This window comes from Sporothrix schenckii, assembly GCF_000961545.1.
Source record: "Sporothrix schenckii 1099-18 chromosome Unknown Cont43, whole genome shotgun sequence".
NCBI classification, from domain to species: Eukaryota; Fungi; Ascomycota; class Sordariomycetes; order Ophiostomatales; family Ophiostomataceae; genus Sporothrix; species Sporothrix schenckii.
In genome coordinates, this window is record NW_015971144.1 from 1,462,958 (window position 1) to 1,488,281 (window position 25,324).

The 25,324-nt window shown below is 60.4% G+C and overlaps 11 protein-coding genes across 11 annotated transcripts; 6 read left to right on the top strand and 5 right to left on the bottom strand.

Annotated features, from left to right (window-relative positions):
* Window positions 1-63: 63 nt before the first annotated feature.
* On the bottom strand, window positions 64-1,671 carry SPSK_02437 (uncharacterized protein; the record flags this gene model as incomplete). The annotated part of the gene is made up of 1 exon (XM_016729309.1): window positions 64-1,671. One exon carries the CDS (start codon window positions 1,669-1,671, stop codon window positions 64-66), a length of 1,608 nt encoding a protein of 535 aa, XP_016589205.1.
* Window positions 1,672-2,330: 659 nt separating this feature from the next.
* SPSK_02597 (D-amino acid oxidase protein) lies at window positions 2,331-3,458 on the top strand (the record flags this gene model as incomplete). Its single annotated transcript, XM_016729465.1, has 1 exon — window positions 2,331-3,458. One exon carries the CDS (start codon window positions 2,331-2,333, stop codon window positions 3,456-3,458), a length of 1,128 nt encoding a protein of 375 aa, XP_016589206.1.
* Window positions 3,459-3,858: 400 nt separating this feature from the next.
* SPSK_02366 (Sugar transporter family protein) lies at window positions 3,859-5,700 on the bottom strand (the record flags this gene model as incomplete). The annotated part of the gene is made up of 5 exons (XM_016729238.1): window positions 3,859-4,511; window positions 4,599-4,844; window positions 4,899-5,032; window positions 5,092-5,448; window positions 5,579-5,700. The coding sequence occupies 5 exons, from the start codon at window positions 5,698-5,700 to the stop codon at window positions 3,859-3,861; spliced, it is 1,512 nt and encodes a 503-aa protein (XP_016589207.1).
* Window positions 5,701-6,565: 865 nt separating this feature from the next.
* On the top strand, window positions 6,566-8,067 carry SPSK_02462 (uncharacterized protein; the record flags this gene model as incomplete). Its single annotated transcript, XM_016729332.1, has 5 exons — window positions 6,566-7,194; window positions 7,270-7,423; window positions 7,451-7,603; window positions 7,692-7,755; window positions 7,811-8,067. The coding sequence occupies 5 exons, from the start codon at window positions 6,566-6,568 to the stop codon at window positions 8,065-8,067; spliced, it is 1,257 nt and encodes a 418-aa protein (XP_016589208.1).
* An 85-nt stretch (window positions 8,068-8,152) lies between these two features.
* On the bottom strand, window positions 8,153-9,817 carry SPSK_02418 (uncharacterized protein; the record flags this gene model as incomplete). The annotated part of the gene is made up of 1 exon (XM_016729290.1): window positions 8,153-9,817. One exon carries the CDS (start codon window positions 9,815-9,817, stop codon window positions 8,153-8,155), a length of 1,665 nt encoding a protein of 554 aa, XP_016589209.1.
* Window positions 9,818-10,330: 513 nt separating this feature from the next.
* SPSK_02769 (uncharacterized protein) lies at window positions 10,331-10,936 on the top strand (the record flags this gene model as incomplete). The annotated part of the gene is made up of 2 exons (XM_016729634.1): window positions 10,331-10,427; window positions 10,500-10,936. 2 exons carry the CDS (start codon window positions 10,331-10,333, stop codon window positions 10,934-10,936), a joined length of 534 nt encoding a protein of 177 aa, XP_016589210.1.
* Window positions 10,937-11,291: 355 nt separating this feature from the next.
* Window positions 11,292-12,197, bottom strand: SPSK_02678 (acetylxylan esterase; the record flags this gene model as incomplete). The annotated part of the gene is made up of 1 exon (XM_016729546.1): window positions 11,292-12,197. The coding sequence occupies one exon, from the start codon at window positions 12,195-12,197 to the stop codon at window positions 11,292-11,294; it is 906 nt and encodes a 301-aa protein (XP_016589211.1).
* A 1,011-nt stretch (window positions 12,198-13,208) lies between these two features.
* On the bottom strand, window positions 13,209-15,484 carry SPSK_02280 (thiamine pyrophosphate enzyme; the record flags this gene model as incomplete). The annotated part of the gene is made up of 2 exons (XM_016729152.1): window positions 13,209-14,843; window positions 14,918-15,484. The coding sequence occupies 2 exons, from the start codon at window positions 15,482-15,484 to the stop codon at window positions 13,209-13,211; spliced, it is 2,202 nt and encodes a 733-aa protein (XP_016589212.1).
* A 1,079-nt stretch (window positions 15,485-16,563) lies between these two features.
* SPSK_02468 (prolyl 4-hydroxylase) lies at window positions 16,564-18,057 on the top strand (the record flags this gene model as incomplete). The annotated part of the gene is made up of 1 exon (XM_016729338.1): window positions 16,564-18,057. One exon carries the CDS (start codon window positions 16,564-16,566, stop codon window positions 18,055-18,057), a length of 1,494 nt encoding a protein of 497 aa, XP_016589213.1.
* Window positions 18,058-20,982: 2,925 nt separating this feature from the next.
* Window positions 20,983-22,281, top strand: SPSK_02543 (cyclin-dependent protein kinase complex component; the record flags this gene model as incomplete). The annotated part of the gene is made up of 1 exon (XM_016729412.1): window positions 20,983-22,281. One exon carries the CDS (start codon window positions 20,983-20,985, stop codon window positions 22,279-22,281), a length of 1,299 nt encoding a protein of 432 aa, XP_016589214.1.
* Window positions 22,282-23,211: 930 nt separating this feature from the next.
* On the top strand, window positions 23,212-24,740 carry SPSK_10464 (Xaa-Pro dipeptidase; the record flags this gene model as incomplete). The annotated part of the gene is made up of 2 exons (XM_016736863.1): window positions 23,212-24,459; window positions 24,531-24,740. 2 exons carry the CDS (start codon window positions 23,212-23,214, stop codon window positions 24,738-24,740), a joined length of 1,458 nt encoding a protein of 485 aa, XP_016589215.1.
* Window positions 24,741-25,324: the final 584 nt, after the last annotated feature.

Consider the following 25,324-nt stretch of genomic DNA (forward strand, 5'->3'; position numbering starts at 1 on the left):
GATATCGTGACACTATATATACTATCCATACACCTCTTTGGAACGCAACACCTCTCGCCTCCCTCAACGTCCCGCCTCCCGCTTCTCCTCGTCCTCCTCCCCCTCCGTGCCACGGGCCCCGTCGACGCCGTCGACGCCGTCGAGAATCAGCCGGCTCGTCTTGTACGCCTGGAACCACGGGCCCTGGAACAGGCGGTCAATCTCGTCGGTCGACAGCTCGGACGTCTCGGGCACCATGAAGAAGACGTAGACGAGCGCGACGGCGCAAAAGGCCGCGAAGAAGAGGAACGCGCCCCAGTTGTGCGTCTCGGCGAGCAGGGACGGCAGGCCATAGTTCATGGCATAAATAAAAAGCCAGTGGAACGTCTGGCCGAGGGCGCCGCCAAACGTGCGCAGGTGGTCGGGCCACAGCTCGGCGCCAAAGACGTAGGGCAGCAGGAACAGGCCGATGCAGTAGCCGAAGGCGTGGATGTACAGAAACCCCAGGGCGGCCTGCGACGCGGCGTGCGGCACGGGGCCGGCCTGGCTGTACTTGAGGTAGACGCCAATGTAGACGTCGGAGACGATCTGCAAGGCGATGCCGAGGAACAACGAGTGGCGGCGGCCGAGCGTGTCGACGAGGCAAAAGGACGCCAGCAGCACGGACGCCAGCTTGGCCACGCCGTAGAGGCCGCTGAGGAACAGCTTGTCCTCGGTCGAGCCGGCGACGCCCAGGAGCGTCATGATGGGCACGAGGTACGACGTGATCTGGCTGGCGCCGGACAGCTGGGCCAGCAGGTAGGACACGAGGCACTGCTGGACGCGCCGCAGGTTGGCGCCGACGCCAAACGTGTCCTTGACAATCGAGCGGATGCGCGCCCGCTCGCTCGTCGCGTCCACGTGGGCGGCGCGCACGGCGTCCTGGATGGCGGTGATCTCGGAGCGGACGCGCGGGTGGTCGGCCGGCAGGCCGCGCAGGCGCACGAGCGCGGCCAGCGCGTCGTCGTAGCGGTCGACCATCATGAGCCACTTGGGCGACTCGCAGCACGCGAAGCTGGCGGCCACGACGACGGCCATGGCCGCGACGGGGACGATCCAGACGACCTGGTACTGCAGCCGCGTCGCCGCCATATGCACGTAGACGCCGTAGACGCAGAACACGGACGCGATGAGCGACAGCGACATGCACACGCCGAACCACGACGTCAGCATGCCGCGGATCTCGTCGGGGCTGATTTCTGCAATCGCCATCGGGCCCGTGACCGTCAGCGCGCCGATGCCGATGCCCGTGACAATGCGCGACGCGTTGAGCCCGGCGAGCCCCGGCGCCGCAATGGACACGACGAGGCCCGCCATGTACACCAGCGCGTACAGCCGGTACGCCCACAGGCGGCCGATGCGGTCGTTGACAAAAAACGTCGACGCCGAGCCGATGGCGTAGCCAATGTAGACGAGCGACACGAGGTCCCGGATCCGGCCGGCGTCGGCGCCCGTCGACACGTGGAAAAACGCGTCGTAGCCCGGCAGCGACGGCAGCACCGACGCCGAGCCCTGGTCCCAGACGGCCGGGAACCCGGCAAAGGCAAACACAAACGCCGTGCCGAGCAGGTGCGGGCTGACCAGCACGGCCCGCGGCGCCTGCTGGATGTTTCTGACGCGCCGGGCCAGCACGTCGAAGCCGTAGGAGGGCATGATGGGGGTGGGCGGGGGGTACAGAACGTGTGCAAGTTCACAACAGCTCACGGAGGGCAAGAGACAATACGTGGTGCAAAGTGATGGGTTGTGAAGGCGAGTGAAAGAGTGAACAGACAAGGAAACGACAACAACATGAGAACATGATTGCAGAGTCCCATGTTTATACCCCGGATTTCGGACGAGGATATCATGTCGACAGTTTGCCAGCTGCACGGAGTATCTCGACAGCTTATCAACTCGGAAGAATACGAGTGGCACCGACTAAAATGTGACAAAATGCGGGGGCCAACCAGAGGCCATGGAGAGATCCGACGATCGTTTGACGGATCCACTCCTATCAAGCCCCAGACTATGACAATACGCTGGTACCATTGTGACAAAAGTCGAGTTCTGTTGCCTCTTGAAGCGATCCGAACCAGCCCGGAAGAATCCGAGTGATTGCCCGTTCCCAGCCAATGCCGGGGGTGAGAGGAAGTGGTGTTGGGAAGAGAATGAGGCGCGGCAATAAAATATAAAAATATATACAGTAAAACATATAAACTAGTGAAAGGAGTCGACATTAGCATCGCTCAAAGAGACATACTGCATCAAAGCGGCATCATTCCAACGATCAATAGTTACGATCCTCCCCTGTCCATCGCTCACGTCCACCCAACATGACCATCGACAAGCCGCACGTCGTTGTTGTTGGTGCCGGTATCGTCGGCGCCTCCATCGCCTGGCACTTGGCGGCCCAGCACGGCCAGACCGTCACGGTGACCGTGGTGGCGCCCGACATGGACCGCGGCGGCACGGCCACGCCCAACTCGTTTGCCTGGCTCAACGCCAACTTCAACAACGCCCGGCCCTACTTTGACGTCCGCCACCGCTCCATGGCCCACTGGAAAGACCTGATCCACGACGTGCCCGGCCTCGCCGAACTCGCCCGCTGGAACGGCACCGTCCAGTGGCAGCAAGACGAGGCGGACCTCGCGCGCTACATTGAGCAGCACGCGCGCTGGGGCTACCAGGCGGCGCGCATCACCAACGACGAGGTCCTGCGCCGCGAGCCGTGGCTGGCCGACGCCGGTCTGCCCGCTTGGGGCTGGGCGGCCGCGCTGCCGGGCGAGGGCAGCATCGAGCCGGCGCGGGCGGCGCGGGCGCTGGTGGCCGACGCGCGGGCCCACGGCGCCGCGGTGCGCGAGGCGACCGTGGAACGCTTGTTGGTCGAGGGCGACAGGATTGTCGGCGTCGTGCTCCCGTCCGGCTCCATCAGGGCAGACCACGTCGTGCTCGCGGCCGGCCTGGGCACGGTCCCGCTCGCGGCCGCGGTCGGCGTCGCCGTCCCTGTCCACAGCCGCCCGGGCCTCATTGTCCACTCCAAGCCCCTGGCCACCCGCCTCCTCCACGGCCTCGCCATATCCAACGGGCCCCATATGCGCCAGACCGTCGAGGGCCGCATCATTGCCGGCCGCCACTACTCGGGCGGCAGCCCCACCGCGGATCCAGACGCCGAGGCCCACGTCTTTTTCAAAAAGGTGCAGGCCATGTTCCGCTCCGAGCTCGACGGCGTGCCCTGCCCGCCCCTGGAACTCGACTTTTACACCGTCGGCTACCGGCCCGACCCCGACGACGGCCTGCCCATTCTGGGGGACAGCGGGAGGCCGGGACTGACGCTGGCCGTGATGCACTCGGGTGTCACGTTGGCCGCCTTTGTTGGCCAGACACTGGCCGATTTGGTGGCCACGGGCACAAGGGACAAGGCGTTGGAGCAATTTTCGCTGTCACGCTTCAGCAAGGGGTAGGTGGGTGATTGGGGAGGTCACTATGGACTGAGGCGCAACGGGAATGGTGTCGAACCAGAATACAAGCACGTAGGGTATATAACAAAGATCAAAAAGTAGACGAGAATGTCCGCCCGCCGCACGGTGGCCACGAGCATGGTTGTCAATGTCGTTGGATGTTGGATAAAAGACTGCATTAACTGCGAACAGACATCTAACGACGATATTGATAATTTACGAGAATTACCTAGACTTTTTACAAAATCAACGAAAAATCCATCTCTATTCTAATCAGAACACTCGAATGCCACGTCTCTCTTGCCATATACCTACGTGTCTTGTGTCCGTCTCCCCGTGTCCTTGTCCCGGGGACTCTATTGATCTCCCTTTCATCTCTCGTCCTCAACGCCCCTCCTCTTCACTACTCCTCGCCCTCGTCGTGCACCGGCTCCATCATCTCCACATCGCGGCCCATGCCCAGCTTGTCGTCGAGGCGGCTCGGCCCGTCGAGGGCAATGTCCGTGGCCTCGTCGCCAAACAGGCGGCCAATCTCCTCGAGACTCAGCCCCTTGGTCTCGGGGCAGTAGAAGAAGAGCGGCGTGATAAAGGCGGCGAGCGCGAGGATGAAGACGAGGTAAAACTTCCAGCCAATGGTGTTGAAGGCGGTCGGGGCCACCTGCAGGTAGACGATGAGGGCGGCAAAGTAGGCGCTGATGGACCAGGCCATGCCCTTGGAGCGGATGTGGTTGGGGAAGATCTCGGAGGTGTAGACGTAGGTGGTGACGTCAATGTTAAAGGCGAAGCAGAAGATGTGGGCAAACAAGAAGACGACGCAGGCGACGGCGGCGGGCCGCGAGGCGGTGCGCTCGTAGACGCTGAGGGCGATGCACTCGCCGACGAGGCAGGCGAGGTCGCCGAGCCAGCCCATCTTGAGGGCCTTGACGCGGCCGACGTGGTCGAGCGTGAAGGCGTTGAAGAAGTTGCCGACCAGGGCAATGGTGGCGTAGATGGCGTTGAGGAGCAGCTGCAGGGTCGAGTCGAAGCCGAGGGTGCTGTAGAGCTGGGGGCCGTAGTCTGGCGAGCGTTAGCGAGCGTCAGCGAGCGACGAACAGAAAAGGCAAGATGGACGGCCATTCCAAAACAGTCACGGGTGGAACTCACTCGCAATCACAGTGGTGCCCGTCGTCTGGGCACCAAACAGGACAACAAAGCCGATAATCATGCGCTTGCGGTACGACGGCTTGGCAAACAGCTCGTACCACGAGACGTTGAACTTGCGATCAATCTCGTGCTGCTGCAGGATCTGGTGATACTCGCGCACGGCATAGGCGTCGTCGGGGTCTTTGGGGTCGTGGTGCAGGCGGCGCACAATGGCGAGCGCCTCCTCGGCACGGTCCTGCGCGATGACTGGGTCACGTTAGCACATTGGGCAGCATCGACGTATTTCTCTGGACCACTTACGCCAGCGCGGCGACTCCGGTAGGACGAGGATGCTGCAGCAGCACAGGAGCGGCGGGATCGCCTGGATGGCCAGCGGCAGGCGCCACTGCGCGCCGTTGAGGCCGCTCAAGAAGTAGAAGCCGAAGCCGATCCAGCTGCGGACATATTAGTAAGGGCAATGCAAGCAGCCTGTCACCGGGGTTGTAGGACGCACCTCCCGCCGCAGTAGCCAATCGTAACCAGGACGCCGTGGAAGCCGACCATCAGGCCGCGGTTGTGCGGCGGCGACACCTCGCTCTGGTACAGCGGCACCAGTGACAGCAGCATGCCGATGCCCCAGCCGTTGACGAAGCGGAACACCAGGAACATGGCCAGGTTCATGGCGCCGGCCGTGATGCCACCGCCGATGGTGGCCAGCAGCGCGCCGAGGAAGATGGTCTTCTTGCGGCCGTACTGGTCGGCCGTCCACGCCGAGAAGAGGGCGCCGAGGAAGCCGCCGCCCGTGTAGATGCCGTTCATGGCGCCGGTGATTTTGTCGGCGTTGCCGCCGCGGTTGACGTGGAAGTAGTCCCTGTGCGCGTTAGCTGGTGGTGGTGGTGGAGGTGGTGACGAAGTGGTGATGAAGTGGTGATGAAGTGGTGACGTGAAGTCGTGAGTGAAGTGATCATGGTGCAGGACAGACCACACCGCCCGCCACTTACACAAACGTCGGCTGCCCCAGCGTGCTCCCGATTATCATGTTGGAGTAGCCAAAGGTCAGCGACCCCAGCGCCGCAAAGGCGATGATGAGGATGTTGTACTTGGTAAGCGCTCGTTTAGCCATTGTGATGACGGACGTTGTGAATGGGTTGGTGATGACGAGAGACGAGAAGAGTCGACAGTAAACATACGGCGGTGCAGCACACATATACCCTTCTTAACAACGCCCGCCAACATGGAAACCACTGACTCGCCACACCCTGGACCTAGACCTGGACCTCGACCTGGACTCCGACTCCGCGCTCGGCACTCGTCGTTTACATCCCCGCTCCGAATCCCGAATCCTCTTCACGTGTCGTCTGGCCCTGTCCCTGCAAACGGCTGCATTCTTCCACGGGTGCACATATACCGCCAACCGTGTAGCCGCGCGAGGGGAGAGGGCCAAGGATCAGTTTTGCGTGGCAGTGGCCGTCAACATCGTTATACGCTAACCGTTTTGCCCTCTGACGTTCCCACGTCCCACGTCCCCCACGTCTACGACCGTCGATCCATTCCCCGTGGGGACGCTACAGCCAAGTTTCACGGAACGAAGGCACTAGCTTCGAGGCAAAAGCGACGGTCGACGATGGGCAAGGGGAGCCGTCCATGCCCGGCTTATGACCGTCGATGCTTTGCGAACTCGTTGCCATATTCTGTTTGGTCGCCTTGGCGAGGACGACGTGAACATTGTAAAATTCGGGCTTGGCGACGACAACGACTAGCAAACAAAACTCTAGTCTCTCCAGTCGTTCCTGGGCCCTGCGGTTCTTTTACCAAATCTGTGCGGGTGTCGTTCTGACAGGCACGAAGAACATCTGCCGATCTCGGCGATGTGGCAGTGCTCATCGGATGAAACATCTCCGATCGAAAACACAATTGGAGACAAGTAGCACCTTGGCGCAACAACCCATCGCTCGTCAAACCAGCCAACCCGACTTCATCGCAACATCATGGTCACAGTCTCCTCCGGTCGCATCGCCGCCGCCGTTGCTGTCGCGGCCGCCGCCGCCGCCGCCGTCTTCGTCCCGCCCGTCCTTGTCGCCCTCGCCGACCAGCTGGCCGCCGCCGCGGGCCACATGCACATCGACAAGGCCGGCCGGCTGCAGCAGTGGGCCGCCAGCCGGCCGCTCAACAACGGCGCCTGTGTCGTCGAGACCGCCGCCAACGCCTGCGAAGACGTCGTCGTGCACGCCGCGTCGAGCACCGTCTTTGCGGCGTGCGGCGATCCGCGCGGACGGGCGCACTGGTACCCGCCGGCCGGGCAGCGCGATGCCCGGGGCCGGCTGGCCGTCGGGTCGTCGTTCCGGGAGACTCTCTTCAAGCACGACCTCCAGAGCGGCGTGACGACCGAGCTGCGCATCGAGGGCGTAGAGGGCGACTTTGTGACGCACGGCGTGGACATCTGGTCGCCGCCGGACGATCCGTCCACGATCCACATCTTCGCCGTGCGGCACACACGAACGGGCGACTCCGTCAGCATCTTTTCGCACAAGCTGGGCACCGACACGGTGGTACTGGTCCGGGACGTCCGGCACCCCAACATCAAGACGGCCAACGGCGTCGCGGCCGTGGGGTTGTTGTGCGTGACCCAGATCTCCCCTCTGCAGGCCCCGTCCATCGGGTCAATAATCGTATGCTGACACCGACACGGCAGTGAATTCTACGTCACAAACGACCACTACTTCTTTTCCGATCCGTGGCGGACGCTCGAAGAACACTTCGGGCCGTGGACGTGGGCCACAAACGTGCAATACTGCGACGCAGCGAGCGAGGCAAGTCTGGACTGCGACGTACCCGAACCGAGCACTGTGTACTGACATGTCCCTTGGTGATAGACGACCGTCTGCAAGACCGTGGTCGGCCCCTTCCCTGCCGCCAACGGCATTGCCGTCTGGGAGGACCGCCTGTTTGTCGGCGACTCGCAGAACGGAACCCTGCGCGTCTTCCAGCAGCGCGCCGACCATGACGTTGAATACCTGTCTCAGGTGGTACGTGGGCTTGGAAGTTTGCACAGTTTCACGCGTCGAGTACCACAGCACCGGACACCGGGAAACGGCAACTGACTCACTTGCGCAGGAACTCGGCGCCGCTGCAGACAACATCAAGATTGATCCCTCCACGGGCGATCTCATCGTAGCAGGTAGGATGCCATCCCAGCCCAGCGGTACCTTGTCCTCTGCACCACTGACCGCCAGTCTTCCCCACCGTCGAAAATCTCCCCGCGTACCTGGCCAACGTCGACAAGCTCGGCAAAGAGCTCCGCGTGCCGGCGGCCACGCTGCGGCTGCCCAAGGCCAGCGACTACGCGCCCGAGCTGCTGTACTTTGACGACGGCGGCGTGTTGAGCGACATGACGGCGATGGCGCTGGATCCGGTGAACAATGTGTTGGTGGGCGCGGCGGTGCTGCAGTACGGCGGCTTTGCCGTCTGCAAGATGGGGCATTCAAAGTGACGTTTATGTGACCATCTATATGTATTGCATACGTACACCATATCGCAGAGAACAAGACTATTTTACTACACTACATACAGGCCCGTCATGGCGTAATGTACTCTTGCGCAACGTGCCAGGGCCCGGCCAGGCCCCACGGCTTCGTCCGGAATTCGGTCTCCAGCGCCGCCGGGTGCGCCGGGCTCAGGACAATGTCGAGGTTGAAGTCGAGGTCGAGGGGTGTGCCGACGTGGCCGAGGTCCGGGCCCACCACGCGGACCCGCGACTCTTCGTCGGCCAGCGGCAGCCCGTGCACGCGCGCCGCCTCCGCGGGCCAGCCCCGGGCGTCCAGCTGGCGCTCTTCGCGCTCGATGACGCGCTGCGCCGTGGCGTAGGCGACGTGCGCGTTCCACAGGCCTTCGCGGCGCGGCGCACACCGGAGCAGGGCGAGGGCGCGTCGCCGCGTGGCCGGGTGGCGGCACTTGAGGGCGGTGTAGTACAGCGGGCCCAGGACCTGAATGTCAAACGACACGAGGGCCTGTTGTTGTGTGGCGTGGGGGCCGCCCACCACGTGCGTGGCGTGGTCGACCAGCTCGACAAAGTCGGCCAGGTACGCGTCGACGGCGGTCTCGCTGGCCGTCGTGCACACGCGCAGCCAAACGCCGACGGCCTTGACGTGGACCATGAACTGGTGGTGGAGGCCGACAGCGCGCGTTCGGCGCGTGCCGCTCGTTCGGCCGACCAGCCGCTCGAACTGCCGCCGCCACGCGTCGAGCATGGTTTGCAGCCGCGTCTGCTCGGCAAAGTCCGCCACGTCAATCGCCAGCGCGGCGGCCTTGGTACTGGCCTGCCCGATGAACCGAATGCACGTGTCCAGGATGGCCACCAGCCGCAGCTCGACGTCGGCGAGGTCAAAGGCTTCGTCGTCGTCATCATCATCGTCGTCGCCGTCGTAGTCGTCCATGGTACCATAGGCGGGCGGCGTCATCTTGCCCGCGAGCGTGGACATGATGTTCAGCCGCGCAAAGATGGGCAGAATGGTGTCCTCGACGGCGCTGCGGTCTCGCCTTCGATTTCGACTTTGATGGCGTGACGACGTGATTGTCGCCTTGGCGCGTCGGCTCTGGCGGTGGGCCGCCAGGATCTGCAGCCCGTTCTCGACGTGCAGCATCGCCATTGCGGCGCGGCCGCGCAGAAACTCAATGAGCGTAAACAGCAGACAGCACACCAGCGCCACCAGGTGTACGTCCGGCTGCCGCTGGATGCGCGCTGCCAGGCTCTGGGCCGCCCTCTGCCACGCCGCGTGCGCGCACCGGTTCGCCGCCACGTAGCCCGCCGGGTGCCGCAGCGCCAGCTGCACGTCCTGGTGCACGAGGCTGGCGGCCGCGACGGCGTGCCGGACGCAGGGCTCGGCGTGCGCGAGCTGCAGCACGAGCCGGCCCCAAAACGCCGATCCCAAGAGCGGGTCGACCTGGCCGTCGAGGCTCGCGGCGATGTGGTGGTGGAAGAAGTCGATGCCGGCGTCGTGGACAGACGGCGGTGGCAGCGGCGGTGGCAGCGGCGGAAGCGGCGGCACGTACACGACAATGACGTTCTGCCGCACGGGCGACGCAGCCTTTGCAGGTACGTACGTGCAGGACCGCCCGCCGACCGCACAGCGCTTGCAGACGGGCTTGGCCTCGTCGCACTTGACTCGCCGCGCTTTGCAGGTGCGGCAGCCTGTGCGCACCTTGGACGTGCTTTCGCGCGTCTTTTTCTCTGGCGGGTCCATTTCGGGACAGCGTCGACGTAAAAGGCGTAGTTGGATAATAGTCGATGCCAGGAAATGCTGCAGAGAGGCAACAACAATCTCTCCCGACACAGAGATTCAAGACGCCGACAATACTCGCTGCTCGGAGCATGAAACAGGGCAGTGGGAAATGGCGGATTGTCCGAGTCGGCCCAATGCGGTTAGGCATATACGAGGTCGTGGACAGTAGGGCTGACCGTCCACCGGACAAAACAGCGAATCGTATCAACCGCAGCATGGCCACGCTCGTACCTGTCTAGCCAGATAAGGAACACCGTGTAAGAGGTCAATGTCCAGTGTTCACAGTGACATTGTCAACGTTTGTCGCCGATGTATATAAAGAGGAGTAAAGTCTATCTGTTGACGATATTTTATAATAAAATATAGTTCCATCTCCAAACACATCACAACTGCTATTCTCCACGAGAAGAACAGCGCAATCTTCGCTTCCATACGCCTTTCAAACAACCCCGTTTGGCACACAGCACCGTCATCATGCTCGCCAACATTGCTGCCAGTCGGACAGTCAATATAGTCCTGCGGACACTTCAGGTTGTGTTTGCCATTGCCGTCCTGGGAACAGACGGATATGGTAAGAGAGCCTCCCTATTTTTTTAATCATTATTTTGTCTTCGTGTCATCGCCTCCAGTCTAACACGGCCAGCCATCCATGCCTTCCGCGGTCATACGGTCCACGACCACTTCGCGTTTGGCGACTTTACAGACTACGTCGGCGTCCCCAGCGCCTGGGGCTTCCTTCTCTTCTGCGCTGCCTGGACCGTTCTGGGTGTCGTCGTCCTCGTCGTCGCCGCCGTCTATTTTGCTCACCATCGCATCGTCGGCTACGTCCTCGTGGCTGTCGAGGCCGTGGCCCTGTTGTCGTGGCTCGCGGGCTTTGTTGCCGTCGCCGTCAACATTGGCACCAACGCCTGTCCGCTCAGCCAAAGCCACGGCTGCGGCAGCATCACGGCCGCGGCCGTCTTTGGCGGACTGGAATGGCTGCTGTTTGCGGCGACGACGGCCATGACGGTCAAACTGGTATTTGCTGCGCCGTCCTGGTCAAACAGAAACAGCAGCGACAAGTCCACTCCGACGGTCTAATCGAAGGAGACGGACATGACCTGGATTGTACGTCGGATGCAACACTGTTTGGCATATTTTAAACAGCGAGTTGGGGGGAATCATATTGGAAGCGAGTTTTCATATATCTACCAGTAAATACCTCTTCAAATAAAATAATATAAAATGCAATCGTTCTCGCAAGGCTTACTTGACCTGCACATGTATTTTGGCCTTCCAACCTCGCCAATCTTGGATCACTTTCATAATATTGAAATAAAAGAAGAGAATACGGTTATGTACAATCAAACGGTATTTTGTGTAGACACCAGCCGATAGACACCAGCCGGCCGAAGCCACCCGCAGTTCCACATCCACGCCACCACCAGCACACCTCTCACTTGTCCAGGCCAAAAAAGGCAATGTCCATCGACTCGTGCACCGGCACCGTGTGGCCGACGCCCTGCCCGCTGTAGCCGACCAGCTGCGCCGTCGTCGACGTGCCCGCGCCGTAGATGGTCTGCGTGTAGCCGCTCTGCGGCGTGTTGGCCGCCGTCTTGGGGTCCGACAGCCCCAGCACGTTGGACCACTGCTTGAGCGTCTCCTGGTAGTTGGGGTAGTGCAGCGTGTTGTCGGCCGTGCCGTGCCAGATCTGCATGCGCGGCCGCGGTCCCGTGTAGCCCTTGTAGTACGACCGCGTCAGGTCACCCCACTGCGCCGCCGTCTTGGTCAGCTGCCCGTTGGCGCAGGCGTTGGCCCAGCCCGGCGGGTCCTGCGTCGCCGTCGACCCCTGCACGAAGAAGCAGCCGTCGGGCACACCCGAGTACACGCTGCCGGCCTGGAACACGTCCGGGTACGCGCCCACCATGACGTTGGTCATCATAGCGCCCGACGACGAGCCCGTCACAAACGTGCGGTTGGCGTCGCCGCCGTACTTTTGGATCGCGTACTTGACCATGTTGGCCACCGTCTGGCTGTCGCCGCCGCCGTCGTGCGTCAGCGACGCCGTCGACGCCACGTCGAAGCAGCCGCCGCCCGACTTGGAGTTGGGGTAGATGATGACAAAGCCGTGCTTGTCCGCCAGCGGCTGGTAGTGCGTCTCCGTCGAGTAGCCCTGCGCCGAGCCCTGGCAGTGGTGGATCGCCACCAGGATCGGCGCCGGCTTCGCGAGCGTCTTGGGCACGTACACGTACATGCCCAGCTTTGTCGGCCCGGCGTTGAAGTCGTTGACCTTGCTGATGCCCTGGCCGCTGGCGACCGCGGCCAGTGTCGACACGAGGCCGAGCACAAGTGTGGTGTGCATGATGGTTCGAGACTGGCAAAAAGAAAAGAAAAGAGAAAAAGAAAAGGGGGACTGGATTGGTCAACAGCGGGAAAGGACGCTGAACAAGGAGGACCAGAGGGAAAGGCGATACTTAACCAGAGGATGCCAAGGGAATTAAATATCGAGCGTATTCTTTCCCTTTTTCGCTTCCCCTCTCCCCTTGTCCCTTACGCCGTCCTTCCGTACGTCCTCGGCGGAGCGAATGTCGTTTTCATTTGTCGTTTTCATTAACGCAACCCATTTCGTAACCCCATTCTTTACTTCCTTCATTTGGTACGCAGATGGTCCTCCCCGCAGTCCACGCAGATACGTCAACAAACAGCTTTTATCCAAAGACCGCCGCAACATCGCTTCCACAGCCCACGGCCGATTGTGGTAAAGTCTGTTCCTACCCAATCTCCAACTCGGCACCCTGGCGCCGTTCGGTCGGATGGCTGTTGGGACGAGCCACATTTCCCGTTTCTACCTCTTTTTGGACGGCAAAAGTCGACGGGACTCGATATCTTCCGTCCACTCAATAGGAGTCTCCAAATGTCCCTCCGATCGAATATATCCGCCCGTGCACGGCTCTGCTTCTCCACATTGTTGTCTTTATCCATAAATAGACCACGAGGAGGCTAAGTTGGGTGTTGGGGTCCGGGTCTGGCGAAGAAACCACTCCAAGTCCGCGGGGGATACATCCAATGGAACATTAAAGGATCCCCGCCTCACAACTCGCTTAATCTGCCAGGTCCTATCAACCCATCGACCCATCGGACATTGCCATGTGCCATGACGAGTCGTGGATAGATCGGAAGCGACGGGCGCACGCCCTGGTCCGTTTTACCATGGTGCTTTCGAAAAGAGGACCCGACAACATAGCGTCTGGCACATTGCACGGACAGGCGACGAGAAATGAACTCTAAACGTCCCATTCATGTCAACTCGCTACTCTGAGGCCCCCTTACGCATCGCATCCTGTCTACTCCGTTCTATGAGAACACCCCACACCTAACACCCCATGGCCACCTTGCAGTCCACCACCGCGCTCGTGCCGCTCTGCACCGACGCAATCGCCTGCTTCAGCACGCTCTCCAGCTCGGCCGACTGGTCCACGCGCGCCGTAAACAGATCGCCCGCCGCGGCCGCCTTGGCAATGCCGCCGTAGTCGGGCGACGGGCTGAACTCAATGTTGATTTCTTCGTTGGTCGCCTGCGAGCCCAGGCCGTCGGGGTGCACCAGCAGCAGCGACCGACGGGGGGCGTTCCATCCTGTTGCATGGTCAGTATTTGATTGCATTGGGGGGGAAAGAGGAGGAGGGGTCTGCGTACCCTTATTGTTGAGAACAATTGTCAACACCGGAATGTTGTAGCGCTTCGAGATCCAGTAGACACTGCCCGGCACCGAAAACAAAAAGGTGCCGTCGCCCACAATCTGGCAAACAAATCGGCCCTTGTTCGCGCCGCCGTGCTCGTAGTCCGTCGCCAGCTTGATGCCCAGCGCACCGCCGCCCGACCAGCCCAGTCCGCCGCCGCCGCAGTTGATCCACTGGCCCGGCTGCGTCGGCCGCAGGTTCTCGTGCACAAAGCCCGTGCTCGTCACGGCCTCGATCGCCCAGATCGTGTCCGACGGGCACGTCGCGCGCAGCGTCTTGGTCAAGTGGCCCACGCCGAACCCGCCGTCGGCCTGCGGCTGGGCCGCCGCGTCGATCTTGGCCAGCAGCGCCTTGTGCACGGCGACGCGCTCGTCGTGGCCCGCGGTGTCCGCCACCGGGCGGGTCTTGAAATGCTCGTTGAGCTGCTGGATGCTCAGCAGCGAGTCCGCCTGGAACCGCTGCTCCGCCGCAATATAGAACACCGGCATCATCTTCTTGAGCGGATCGCAGTCAATGTGGAACACCCGCGCGTCCGCCTTGGGCTGGCAGAGCTTGTGGATCCACGGCACGTCGCAATCCACGACCACAATCACGTCGGCCGTGCGGATGGCGTCGTGCGCGCCGAACCGGAGGCCCAGCCACGCTGGGTGGTCCGCAGGGAAGCACATGTCGCTGCCGCCGGTGTCGAGCACCCGGAGCTTCGGCACCGCGTCGGCCAGCTCCACCAGAGCCGGCGCCACGCCGTGGTTGCGCCCCGCGTAGCCCGTAATCAGCAGCGGCTCCTTGGCACCCGCCAACGCCGTGGCCATGTCGTGCACGGCCGACGGCGGGAGTCCGCCCAGCTGCACCGGCGTCCAGTCCTCCTGCTTCAGCTGGTACGGCGTGATCTCCTCCTCCATCACCTCCCGCGCACCACAGAGGTACACCGGCCCCGTGGGCTGCGACTTGGAAAACGTGAGCGCGCGGTTGACCATCTGCTTGATGTTGCGGCCCGTCTTGATCTCCGCGGCGTAGCGGCAGTACTGGCCCAGGATCTGCTTCTGGTCCGGCACGTCCTGGATCCAATGAATGTACTCGGTGCGCGAGCCGCGCATCTCGCCCTCGATCGTGAACGGGCTGATGCCGGCAAACACAAGAACGGGCGCTCGCCCCGTGCTGGCATTGTGCACCGCCGCACCCAGGCCCTGCGTGCCGACATCCACATGCACAATGACGCACTGCGGCTTGCCCGTCAGGCGCGCATAGCCGTCCGCCATGGACATGGCGACCATCTGTGCGGTTAGAAGAGAGCCAACGTAAATTGACACATGACAATAGAGCCTGTGCCTCACTCGGGGGCGCTCACCTCGTTTGGACAAGTAATCATCTTGGGGAACTTGTCCTTCTTCTCCCGCTGGCCCTGCACCATGGCCTCGATGATGCTGGGGTGGTCCGAGCCCAGGTTGACGAAGCAGTGCGTCACACCCGCTTCCCACAGCGCCTCGAAAAAGGCAAACGACGCCGTGTACATGTTGGGATTAGGAAAGTTGGACGCGCTGGAGGTGGCGGTGCCGGATGTGCTTGCGGCGCGAGTCTGGTTGGCAGCAGCAGAAAAAACCTGTGATGGCAGCGGCGGGCGAGTGGTTTGGATCGATGTTGCGTTGCTGGTGTCCGTCTTCAGCGCACCCGCATTGTTTGCATTGGATGATATATAGGCCATGGAGCGGGCGGAGCCAAAACCATGAGCTGCGAACGAGGTTAGCCCGCCCCGGCCCAATGGCGACATGCCGGCGCGATGCAGCCGGGCACCTGCCAGACGCGAGCTACTTGTGGCCAGCCATCGCCGGGAGCCGCTTGCAGCCGCTACGCAACCTAGGCGAGCAGCGCGGCAGTGTGCGAAGCCCAAAAGCGGGGGAGGAGTCGGCAGTGGCATGGCAAGCTGGGGAGGGACAGTGTGTGTATGAAACGTGATAGGTTGACGTACGGATGACGGGGACGAGGGATATATAAAGAGAGGACGCGAAGGAATGATAGGATTTGGAAACAGATACTTAAATGGCAGGAATGCCCGTTATGGAAATAACAACTTGCTTCTCCGCGACAACACGACGCGCCAAATCTGGTAAGGTGTGAGGGAATGCTGGCGTTGACGTGACTCGGGTGACGTTCTCCAACGTTTCTTTGGCCGTGACAATGTGAGGTTGACTCGTCAGAAAGGAGGCAATTTTGAACAACGTCAAAAATCACAAGTCATCTGGCCAAAAAAGTTGTTGTGCAAGTAGAAAGAGCCATGTTCAAACATATCGGTCGCAGCTTCCTATATAAAGTCCCCCAGCCAGCCAATCAAAATTCAAAGAACGACACGACAGAAGTGCTCACATGAGCAATCTGTACTTCGCAGGTCGCAGCGTCCTCCTGGTGGAGTTTGTCTTTGTCACAAGAGGCACTGCATCCTTGGTCGTTACCAGAAGCGGAAGCTGCATCCTGCGGTTCTTTGCACAATCCAAGACGCCAAAATGGGGCAACTGCGACCGATGATAACTCCGCGCGTAACAGACGCTGTTGCCTTTTTCAGACGCGCCCGTCCGTAGAATTCGGCAAGAGTAGCCTAAAATGAACGCCGCGTCGCGCTCTACATTTACGTATGCATCAATCCCCGGGTTTTGTGCCGCATTATCGCGAGGCTCCGGAGGTTACAAGCATTTGTGTTGGAGACGATCCGGACAAATCCTTGTCGTCAGATTCCTGCCGGCCAATTTATTGTGGAATTGAATGTTGACGGCCCGCTTATCACCGGCATTGCCAATTGCAAGCGGTACTTTCCCCGCATTTCCAATTCAGGGGCGATAAGGTGCTGATAAGACGGCTCATTGGGATACCGTGTGTCGTCCTTTTGCACGTTATATTGTACTGTACGTATCACGTGCATTGACAGTTGACTTTTCAACTTTCCATTTGCGGTTCACAGACGTCACGATACTGTCGTCGACATCGCTCGTCAGCACGCACAACATGACCGCAAAGGCGGCGTCACGAAAACGAAAGGCCCAGGTTCAGGCCCAGGGGCAGTCTGGTCAGAAGCAGTCCAAAGTCGCCCGCCCCATCTCCCCACCAAGCGACTCGCCCCCGGAACCAACAAGCTTGCAGTCTGTGACATCGACAGAGGAGCTCGAGATCACGGTCGAGACGCTGCGAGAACTGGCGGCGCACCCCTCACTCATCAAGTCGAAGCAGTGCAGAGAATTGCGCGGTGCCGTCCATGACTTTCGGCAGGCGTGCACGACCGGCGTCAATGCGGCCGGTGCCAACCTGACGGCGCGCATTTCGGCGGCGCTGGCCGACGGCAAGTACATGGACGCCCGCGTGCTGCTGGCCGAGATGCGCCTCCGCGGCGACGAGCTAAAACTCGGTGCGCTCTGTCGGTGGGTCCGCGATCTTGACGTGATCAGCGGCCTGTCCACATCCCCCGACGACAGACAGGCCGCGACCACAGAGCGCTCGCCCGAAGACAAGGAACGCCTTTTGGTGGTCGATGCCATTCTCCGGGCGACGGGCCCCGTCGATCTCAACCCGGAGGCGCTTCGTCGCTACGCCATAGCCCCTGCCGGCACACCAGCCATCCACGTTCAGGACATTTGGGACCTTCGGCCGGCGGGAACCCGTGAACAAGTCTACGCAGCGGTCCTGGACAAGTCGATCCTCACACATGCACCCGGCGCCGACTCCCTCCCAGACGCCCTGCCCGTGATCGAGACCACCGATGGGGCACAGCGCAAACCCCCGAACCACCACCCTGCCGTTGTCTACACGTCGGCTCCGGGCGCCGTGCCACTGGCCCCCGACGCGCCTGCCTCCATCGCCTACCACCCGCACCCCACCGTGCCGCGCCTCGGCGTCGCCACGGACGTCCTCACACCGGACGAGTGCAAGGCCATCATTGCCGCCGGCGAGTCCGTCGGCTTTTTGCCAGATGCGCCCATCCGCGCGGACGGCGATGTCAGCATTCTGGCGCACAACTTTTACTGGGTCGTCGACCTGCCGTTCCACGATCGGCTGTGGTCCCGCATTGCGCGGTTTGTGCCGGCGGTCCTCGGCGGGCGCGTGGCGCGGGGCATCAACCGGCGCTTCCGGGTGTACCGCTACGTGCCCGGCGCCGAGTACCGCTGCCACATTGACGGCGCATGGCCGCCGTCGGGCGTCCGGCCGGACCGGACGTACGTGTACGACGACTCGCCCGACGGCCACAAGCAGAGCTCGCTCTTTACGTTCTTGGTCTACCTCAACGACGAGTTTGAGGGCGGCGAGACAACGTTTTTTTTGCCGGGCGCCGCGGAGGGCACGCTGAATGCGTACCCGGTGCGTCCCGTGATGGGCGCTGTGGCGATCTTCCCGCACGGCGAAACCCGGGGCGCGCTCCTGCACGAGGGCACGGGTGTGCGCAAGGGCGCCAAGTACGTCATCCGGACGGACGTTGAGTACGATGTCGAGCCGACAGTCGGCACATAGACGAAGGCCGCGTATTGTTCGTTGCGGATCCGGCGTTTGGATAGTACAAATGGATTACACGGCATAATAATGAGACATGACCTTTTGAGATCTTGCATTCACGATACTTTGAACACTGCCAATGTAACCGCACTCCTGGCAAACTGGCATGCCTCTTGCTCTGGTCTACAATGTAGTACGTTCCCGGCCTAAAATCGACATGTCAATCCGTGTGAAACGGCTGCAGCGAAGTCGGCCTCATGAGTCGGTTGCATTACCACAATCAAACGCCATCACGATATTTTCAAAACGCACGTCCAGAAACGTGGGGGGACAGTAGACGGCACAGTCTCGTTGCCAATGCAGTGCCGCCCCAAAGGCTATCCTGAAAAGGCAATCCGTGCACGGTACGATAGGGAACGATGGCGGCACACGGGCCGCAATGGTGTCCAGTGGGTCACTCACGAGGACCCTGAACGAGACCCTGACAAAGAAATACAGTCTGCCAAGGGTTCCTCAACTCAGTAGACGCCCTGTCGTAAACATAAAATGATATGTCACGCAGAATGCGTGCACAGCACGGCACAAACTCAAAAAAGACATGCTCGACGACCAGCAACTACAACTGAATGGTGCCATAGGGTCTGAGGAGCTGCACAGACCAGGAAAGTTGCCATGTATCCCACTCGTCCTCCACAACATGACGGCTCGCCTGGAGCGGATTTGGAGCAGGGTTGCAATCAAAACTGGGGTGGCACTGGGGAGAACGTGGGGGAGGCGCGACGCCCAGAGCCAACCACCGACGTTGGTGCGGCAGCCTTCAACAGAGCAGGCGGTTGTTACCGTCGTATTTGCACTCTGCCATGAAAACAGCCGCCTATGAGACTCGCTTCGGAGGCTGCAACGACTTGGCGTCTCGATTCGGTTTGTCTGCCGTTCACGATGCAGCCCACAGGCAGACGAGCCGCAGACGGCATACAGGAGAGGCGGTGAGGATGTGAAGGGTGTGTGGTATTTAAAATGTGTGCGTAGGCACAGAAAACGCCTGCAAAAACATAATGGCCTTTATGTTTGGGTGAGTGGCTGTTGCCGCCCCTTTTTTGGGAATGCGTGATAAAAGGAAGAATGACATAGATCCAGACGGGAGATTCGCCTGTCGGACGGCGTCCCGTCATAGAGTTAGTGGGAGTGGACGCTTCTAGATACGTATGCGCCTGGGATCGGGGCCGAGTAGAATAATTTGTGCTTCTTCACGCGGTTAGATGTAAGTTTCCAAACTGGAAAATCGAGAGACTGGGATCGTGAAAAGCAAAAAGTAAAGAAAACGAAAGAAAGGCCATAGAGGTCACCAAACGCTCCTGCCGTAGAACACCCCTCCGCCCTTTCCTTCCCAGCCGTGCTTTGGTCTGTTGGGATTGCCTGCTGTATTCAGACTTGAGGTACATCGCACCTTCCACAAACGACCGACCTTTGTTTTCTTCCATGACGCACCGTTGCATTGTTCTTTCCTTTCACAGTCTCGGCTCTTCTAAATTAAACGATCGCCTACTTTCTTATTCTCGTTGGTCATCCTTGGCCTTTTTCTCTTCTTCCACCATTTTCCAGTCGTCACTGCGAACGAACAAAGGCGTCGATAAAGAAAGACACTAGAAAACGAAACCACACCGCAAACCACCAAAGCCAGATCCAGGCCTCCCGACCGAGGTTGGCGTCCCCACTAGCGCTGTGTCTGGGTCCACTGAAGAATACGCAGAAGAGTGCTGACCAGGCCACTGGACGCCGTCTTTGACCCTTTTGGGTCCCTTTCCGACGTTCTTTGTTTGCTGTCTCAGTGTTCAGGCCCCTTTAAGAGTGGAAGGGGCCTCCTTGTCGGACCCTTTCTTTCGTTGCAGGGATAGCGCACTTGGTCCCTTTGTGGCGGCTTTTGCCTCTGAAGAACCGTCTCGTGGCAGCGTCTTGCACCTCCAAGCTCTGGACGAGCGCTGCCCAACCCGCATGACCCGCCTATAGGCCCCGCTAATCCCGCCTAACCGCCGGCTCTGCGTTGCGACTCTCCTACACCCTCTTTTCTCTTTCCTCTTTTCGCGTTTCGCTTTTCTCCATTTGATGAGGTCGCCGGCGCCTGCTGACGCCCTCCATGACGAAAAAGAATTCGCCGTTAAATGATTTAATTTTGGCAGATGTCTCTAGTCGGATCACCTTTCGCACGAGGCAACCCTCAACTCTTGGCTGTTTCTGACTTTTGTTCACTTTCCTTTCCATTTTTCTTTCTTAATTTCTTTTCTTTTTTGGTTACATCCTGACCTGATCTCTCCGACCTCTCTGTTCTTCTCGTCTACTCTCCAATATTGCCGTCACGTTCGTGCCTACACGCGCTTTCGACCCGTTTCTTTCAATCTCGGTCCGAATCGCTCCCTCGCCTCAAATCACCAAAGCACGTGCGAACGCATTCCACGGCCAATATCATTCATTTTATGCGGCACGCTTTCGGTGCTCCTGGTCGACTGTATCCCATCTCCAGCATTCGGCCGATTTTCTCGGTCTCTTTCACGCACTGAACTGAACGCACCTATCTCACAATCCCGCCGTAATACCCAAGGACCGCCCAGGAACAGGTCAGGGATATCACGACGCCAGTGGACATTCCGGCCCTTATCAGTCAGTCGCCCAGACGGTATTCCACACAGGGTCTCACCATCGATTGTAAAACAATCGCGCCGGCGCGCGACATGTGAAGCAGGACGATCGCTGCTTATCTTGCAAGACGACATACCTCGCCCGTTGCACTGCATTGCGCGCATTCCATACGGAGGACCGTACTTTGCATGTACACGACACGCCACATACGCGAAATCATCCTCGGAAGCCTATCTATACCTCGATGTAATTTTTGACATTGATTTTCGCTCCTACTCATACCTTGCCACCACCTCATCCTCACACGTCATGGCGGACGACGACCAGCGCAACCAGAGCCAGGACTCTGGCTCCACGCCCGACTCGCCCCCACCGCCGCCTGTACCAGCCGACGACCCAAGTTTGCTCTCCTCGTCGTACAACAACTCGAGCAGCGATGCGCCGTCGCCGCGCCTCGCTTCCCTGACCGACGACATCTTTCATGTCACGCCACTGGCCGCGCTGCAGATGCTGGGCGCGGGCGTTGAGGCACTCGTCCGGCTGACCGGCGACATTCCACCGACACCACCACCGTTGGACGATGAGGCGAAGGCACCGACCAACATGCGCAGCATGCAGGCAGAGAAGGAGGTCATTGTGCGGACGCTGAGCGAGAACAGTCTGGCACGGCTGCGCGAGCAGGCAGAGACGGCCGAAAAGGCCGAGCGGGAAGACCGAAAACGCAAGGCGGCGGCGCAGTGTGAATGCGAACGCGAGTGCGAGCGAGAGCGCGAACACGCGGAGAGAGGGACAGATGCTGCAGCGGCTGCCGTTGCCGGCGACGACCGGAGTACACCACCGCGCGACGACAACGACGACGACGACACAAGCAAGACAGCAACCTCACAACCCTCGACACCGTCGCGGTCCAGGTTACCACCGACACCACCGCCGGCCAAGCCGATGCAGATGCAGATGGAGATTGACGGAGTTCACCTGCGGGCGACATCACAGTCGCCGACTGGTGGGCACGCGTCAGGAACGGCGCAAGTCAGCAGCAGCGGCGCGCCGATCTTGGTCGTGCCGCCCGCCGAGCCGTACATTGTCATCGGCGCCAACTCGCAGCCGCTCAACGTGCAGCACTCGGCCATTACGCGCAAGTTCTACAGCAAGAAGACGCCGCCCATTGGCATTTCCGAGTACTTGCTGCGCCTGCACCGCTTCTGCCCGATGAGCACGGGCGTCTACCTCGCGACCAGCTACTACATTTACCGGCTGGCCGTGTCCGAAAAGGCCATTGCCGTCACCCGCCGCAACGCGCACCGCCTGCTGCTGGCGGGTCTGCGCGTGGCCATGAAGGCACTGGAGGACCTGAGCTATGCGCACACCAAGATGGCGCGCGTCGGCGGCGTCACCGAAGCGGAGCTGGCGCGCCTGGAGATCAACTTTTGTTTCCTGGCCGGGTTCGAGCTGTCGGTGTGCGTGGAGGACATGCGGCAGCACTGGATGCTGATGAAGAGCGGGCGGGCGGTGGGGTCGCTGGACCAGGACGGCACGGCGGCGGTGATGGCCTCGATGGACTCGCTGAACGTGAATGTGACGCAGCGGCGCAAAGTGGTGGTGAGCTAGCGAGCCAGCGAGCCAGCGAACCAGGCGAAGACACCAAGTATTACGAATGTCACGAAATCATGACAAGCACGACAGTGCATACATATACACATACTACAACTATGCCACGACCATTGTCAGGATGCAGAGTAGCACAGAGCACCTGTGTTCCGTCTGCCATGCAGTGAAGACCAGCCGTTTCTACGATCGTAGCATGCCGCCGTAGCACATGCCATTTCTCGCCCGACGTGATAAGGGTCCGACGTCAGGTCCCATTGTTTCGACTTTGTTGGAGAGTTGCTGTTCAGTCCACACTCGTCTTCTAGAAGCGAAGCCGGTCCCATCAACAAGCCAATGCCTAGGGCGTCAAATCCGCTCCAAGCCTATCACATCCACTGTAACCGTCCACTATAACTGTCCACTGTAAAACACTTGCGTCTTGGCCTAAACAGTCGTGTCGTGTCCAACTACCTGTTTCGGCATCTGCCCCCATTTTACCATTTTTACCCCACTGCGCCTGCTGCACCTTCCCGTCACGCAACAGAAAGCCGTTTGTAAACGATCAGGCGGGGCACCTTCCTCTTCGAGCTTGAGCTCTTAACAAGGCAAGTACAGAACAAATATTACCTTCTGGCTGACGGCAGTCGCTCCAACATCCCCCCGACCATTTATCATTTGCCAATTGTAACGTACTATCTATCCCCGCGATCGCACAATCTATCCTCGTTCACCTCGTATTCATCCCTCCTCGCTGTTTTCCTTTTCCTTTCCATGCGCCTCCCACATCGACTGCCTCGCGTGTCTTCGAGCATCACCACCATCCGCATCACAGCTTTTGCGACTCGTTTTCCTGTGCGACAACTCTCCACGATCGCCTCTACCACAAAGGCTTTTCGAACAGCTATTCGATCATCATCGTCATCGTCACGCCCCTTGTCGACCTCGACACCCATGCAACTGCCCCCGCCCACCGCCATGACGAACACGCCCGCCTACGAGTCTGTCCTCAAGGGCAAGTACCCGGCCAAGGCGCACGCCAAGCGCGTCGCCGAGTACATCAGGAGCAAGCTGCCGGACAACGGCGACGGGGCCGCCCAGAACGGCGTGCTGTACCTCGAGAGCCGCGCGACCAAGCTGCTCGAAGACAACGACGAGCCCGAGCCGTTCCGGCAGCGGCGGCCCTTTTTCTACCTGACGGGCTGCCCGCTGGCGGACTCGTACTACGTGTACGACCTGGCGACGGAAACGTCGACGCTCTTCATCCCGCCCATCGACCCGGAGGCGGTGGTCTGGTCGGGCCTGCCGGTGAGCGCGGAGGAGGCGCTGGCACAGTGGGACGTGGACGAGGTCAAGTACGTGGCGGACGTGAACGCGACGCTGGCGGCCAAGGCCAAAGCCAACAAGGCTCGTGCGGCGGGCAGCAAGAGCGTGGTGTTTGCCCTGGACGGCCAGGTGTCGGACCAGACGACGTTCCTCGGGTTCGACACGACCGACTTTGCGCTCCTGCGGGAGGCCATTGACGAGTGCCGCGTCGTCAAGTCGCCGTACGAGCTGGCCCTGATGGCCAAGGCCAACGACGTGTCGAGCGCAGGCCACCGCGCCGTGCTCGCGCAGGTGGGCAAGGCCCGCAACGAGCAGGAGCTCGAGGGCGTCTTCCTCGGCCACTGCGTCGGGCACGGCTGCCGCAACCAGGCGTACCACAGCATCGTCGCCAGCGGCCGCGCCGCCGCCACGCTGCACTACATCCACAACGACCAGCCCCTGGCTAACAAGCTCAACCTGCTGCTGGACGCCGGCGCCGAGTACCAGTGCTATGCCGCCGACATCACGCGCACGTTCCCCATTGCCGGCCGCTTCTCGCCCGAGTCGCGCGCCGTCTACGACATTGTGCTGCGCATGCAGCTCGAGTGCATCGCCCTCCTCAAGGAGGGCGTGCGCTGGGACGACGTCCACGTGCACGCGCACAAGGTGGCCATTGACGGCCTGCTGGCCCTCGGTATCTTGAAGGGCGACAAGGACGCCATCCTGCGCGACCGCACCAGCGTCGCCTTTTTCCCCCACGGCCTCGGCCACTACCTCGGCATGGACACCCACGACACCGGCGGCCACGCCAACTACGCCGACGAGGACGCCCTCTTCCGCTACCTGCGCGTGCGCGGCACCCTGCCCGCCGGCAGCGTCATTACCGTTGAGCCCGGTGTATGTCCCGTTTTCCTTTCCCTTTCCCCGTTTTCCGTCCGTGGATGGCACGACTGACTCCAATCTCGCAGATTTACTTTTTTGAATTCATGATCCGCCCCTTCCTCAAGGATCCCGTCCACGCCAAGTACATTGACGAGGCCGTTCTCGACAAGTACTGGGACGTCGGCGGCGTCCGCATCGAGGACAACCTCGTCATCACCAAGACCGGCAGCGACAACCTGACCACCGCGCCCAAGGACCCCGACGAGCTGCTGGCCATCATCAACGGGGCGAACTAGGGCAGGAGGGCCAAGGTGACGATACATGATGCATTCTGAACGGCTGTAGAAGGACAATGAAATACAACGAATTCAAAAACAACGAAATTCACGGCACAACACAATCGTCCCGTATCCACTGCCGACTGGACGGACGATGCCGGTCCTTTTTTGTGCAGATCCATAGTGCCCGGGTAAAGGCGAGGCAGTCCCTCGTGCACGGCGAGCAGCCGCAGCCATACATTGTGCTTTCGTGTACGCTCCTGTTTAGCCTTCTTAGCCTTCTTAGCATTCTTAGACATCATTAACCTTATTCTTTACCCTGTGCCCTTTTTCTTGTTTCCATCTCCCGTTGGGTAAACTCACGCGTGGCCTCGCACTGGGAAAAATCTCCGCCCGAAAGGACAGAACGATCTGCCGGCAGTCAGTCTCGGACCTCTTCAAGCCCGTTGGTTCGTTGGCTACAGAGGCAGAGATTGTTTCTTTTTGTATCTTTGTTCCATGTTCCCCGCGTTTTCAGCTTCGTTGATTATTCGTGGATTATTATCTTGTTTTAATAATTATATAAACAGTTGAAAAAGACAGAACAAAAAAGAGAAAAAAAA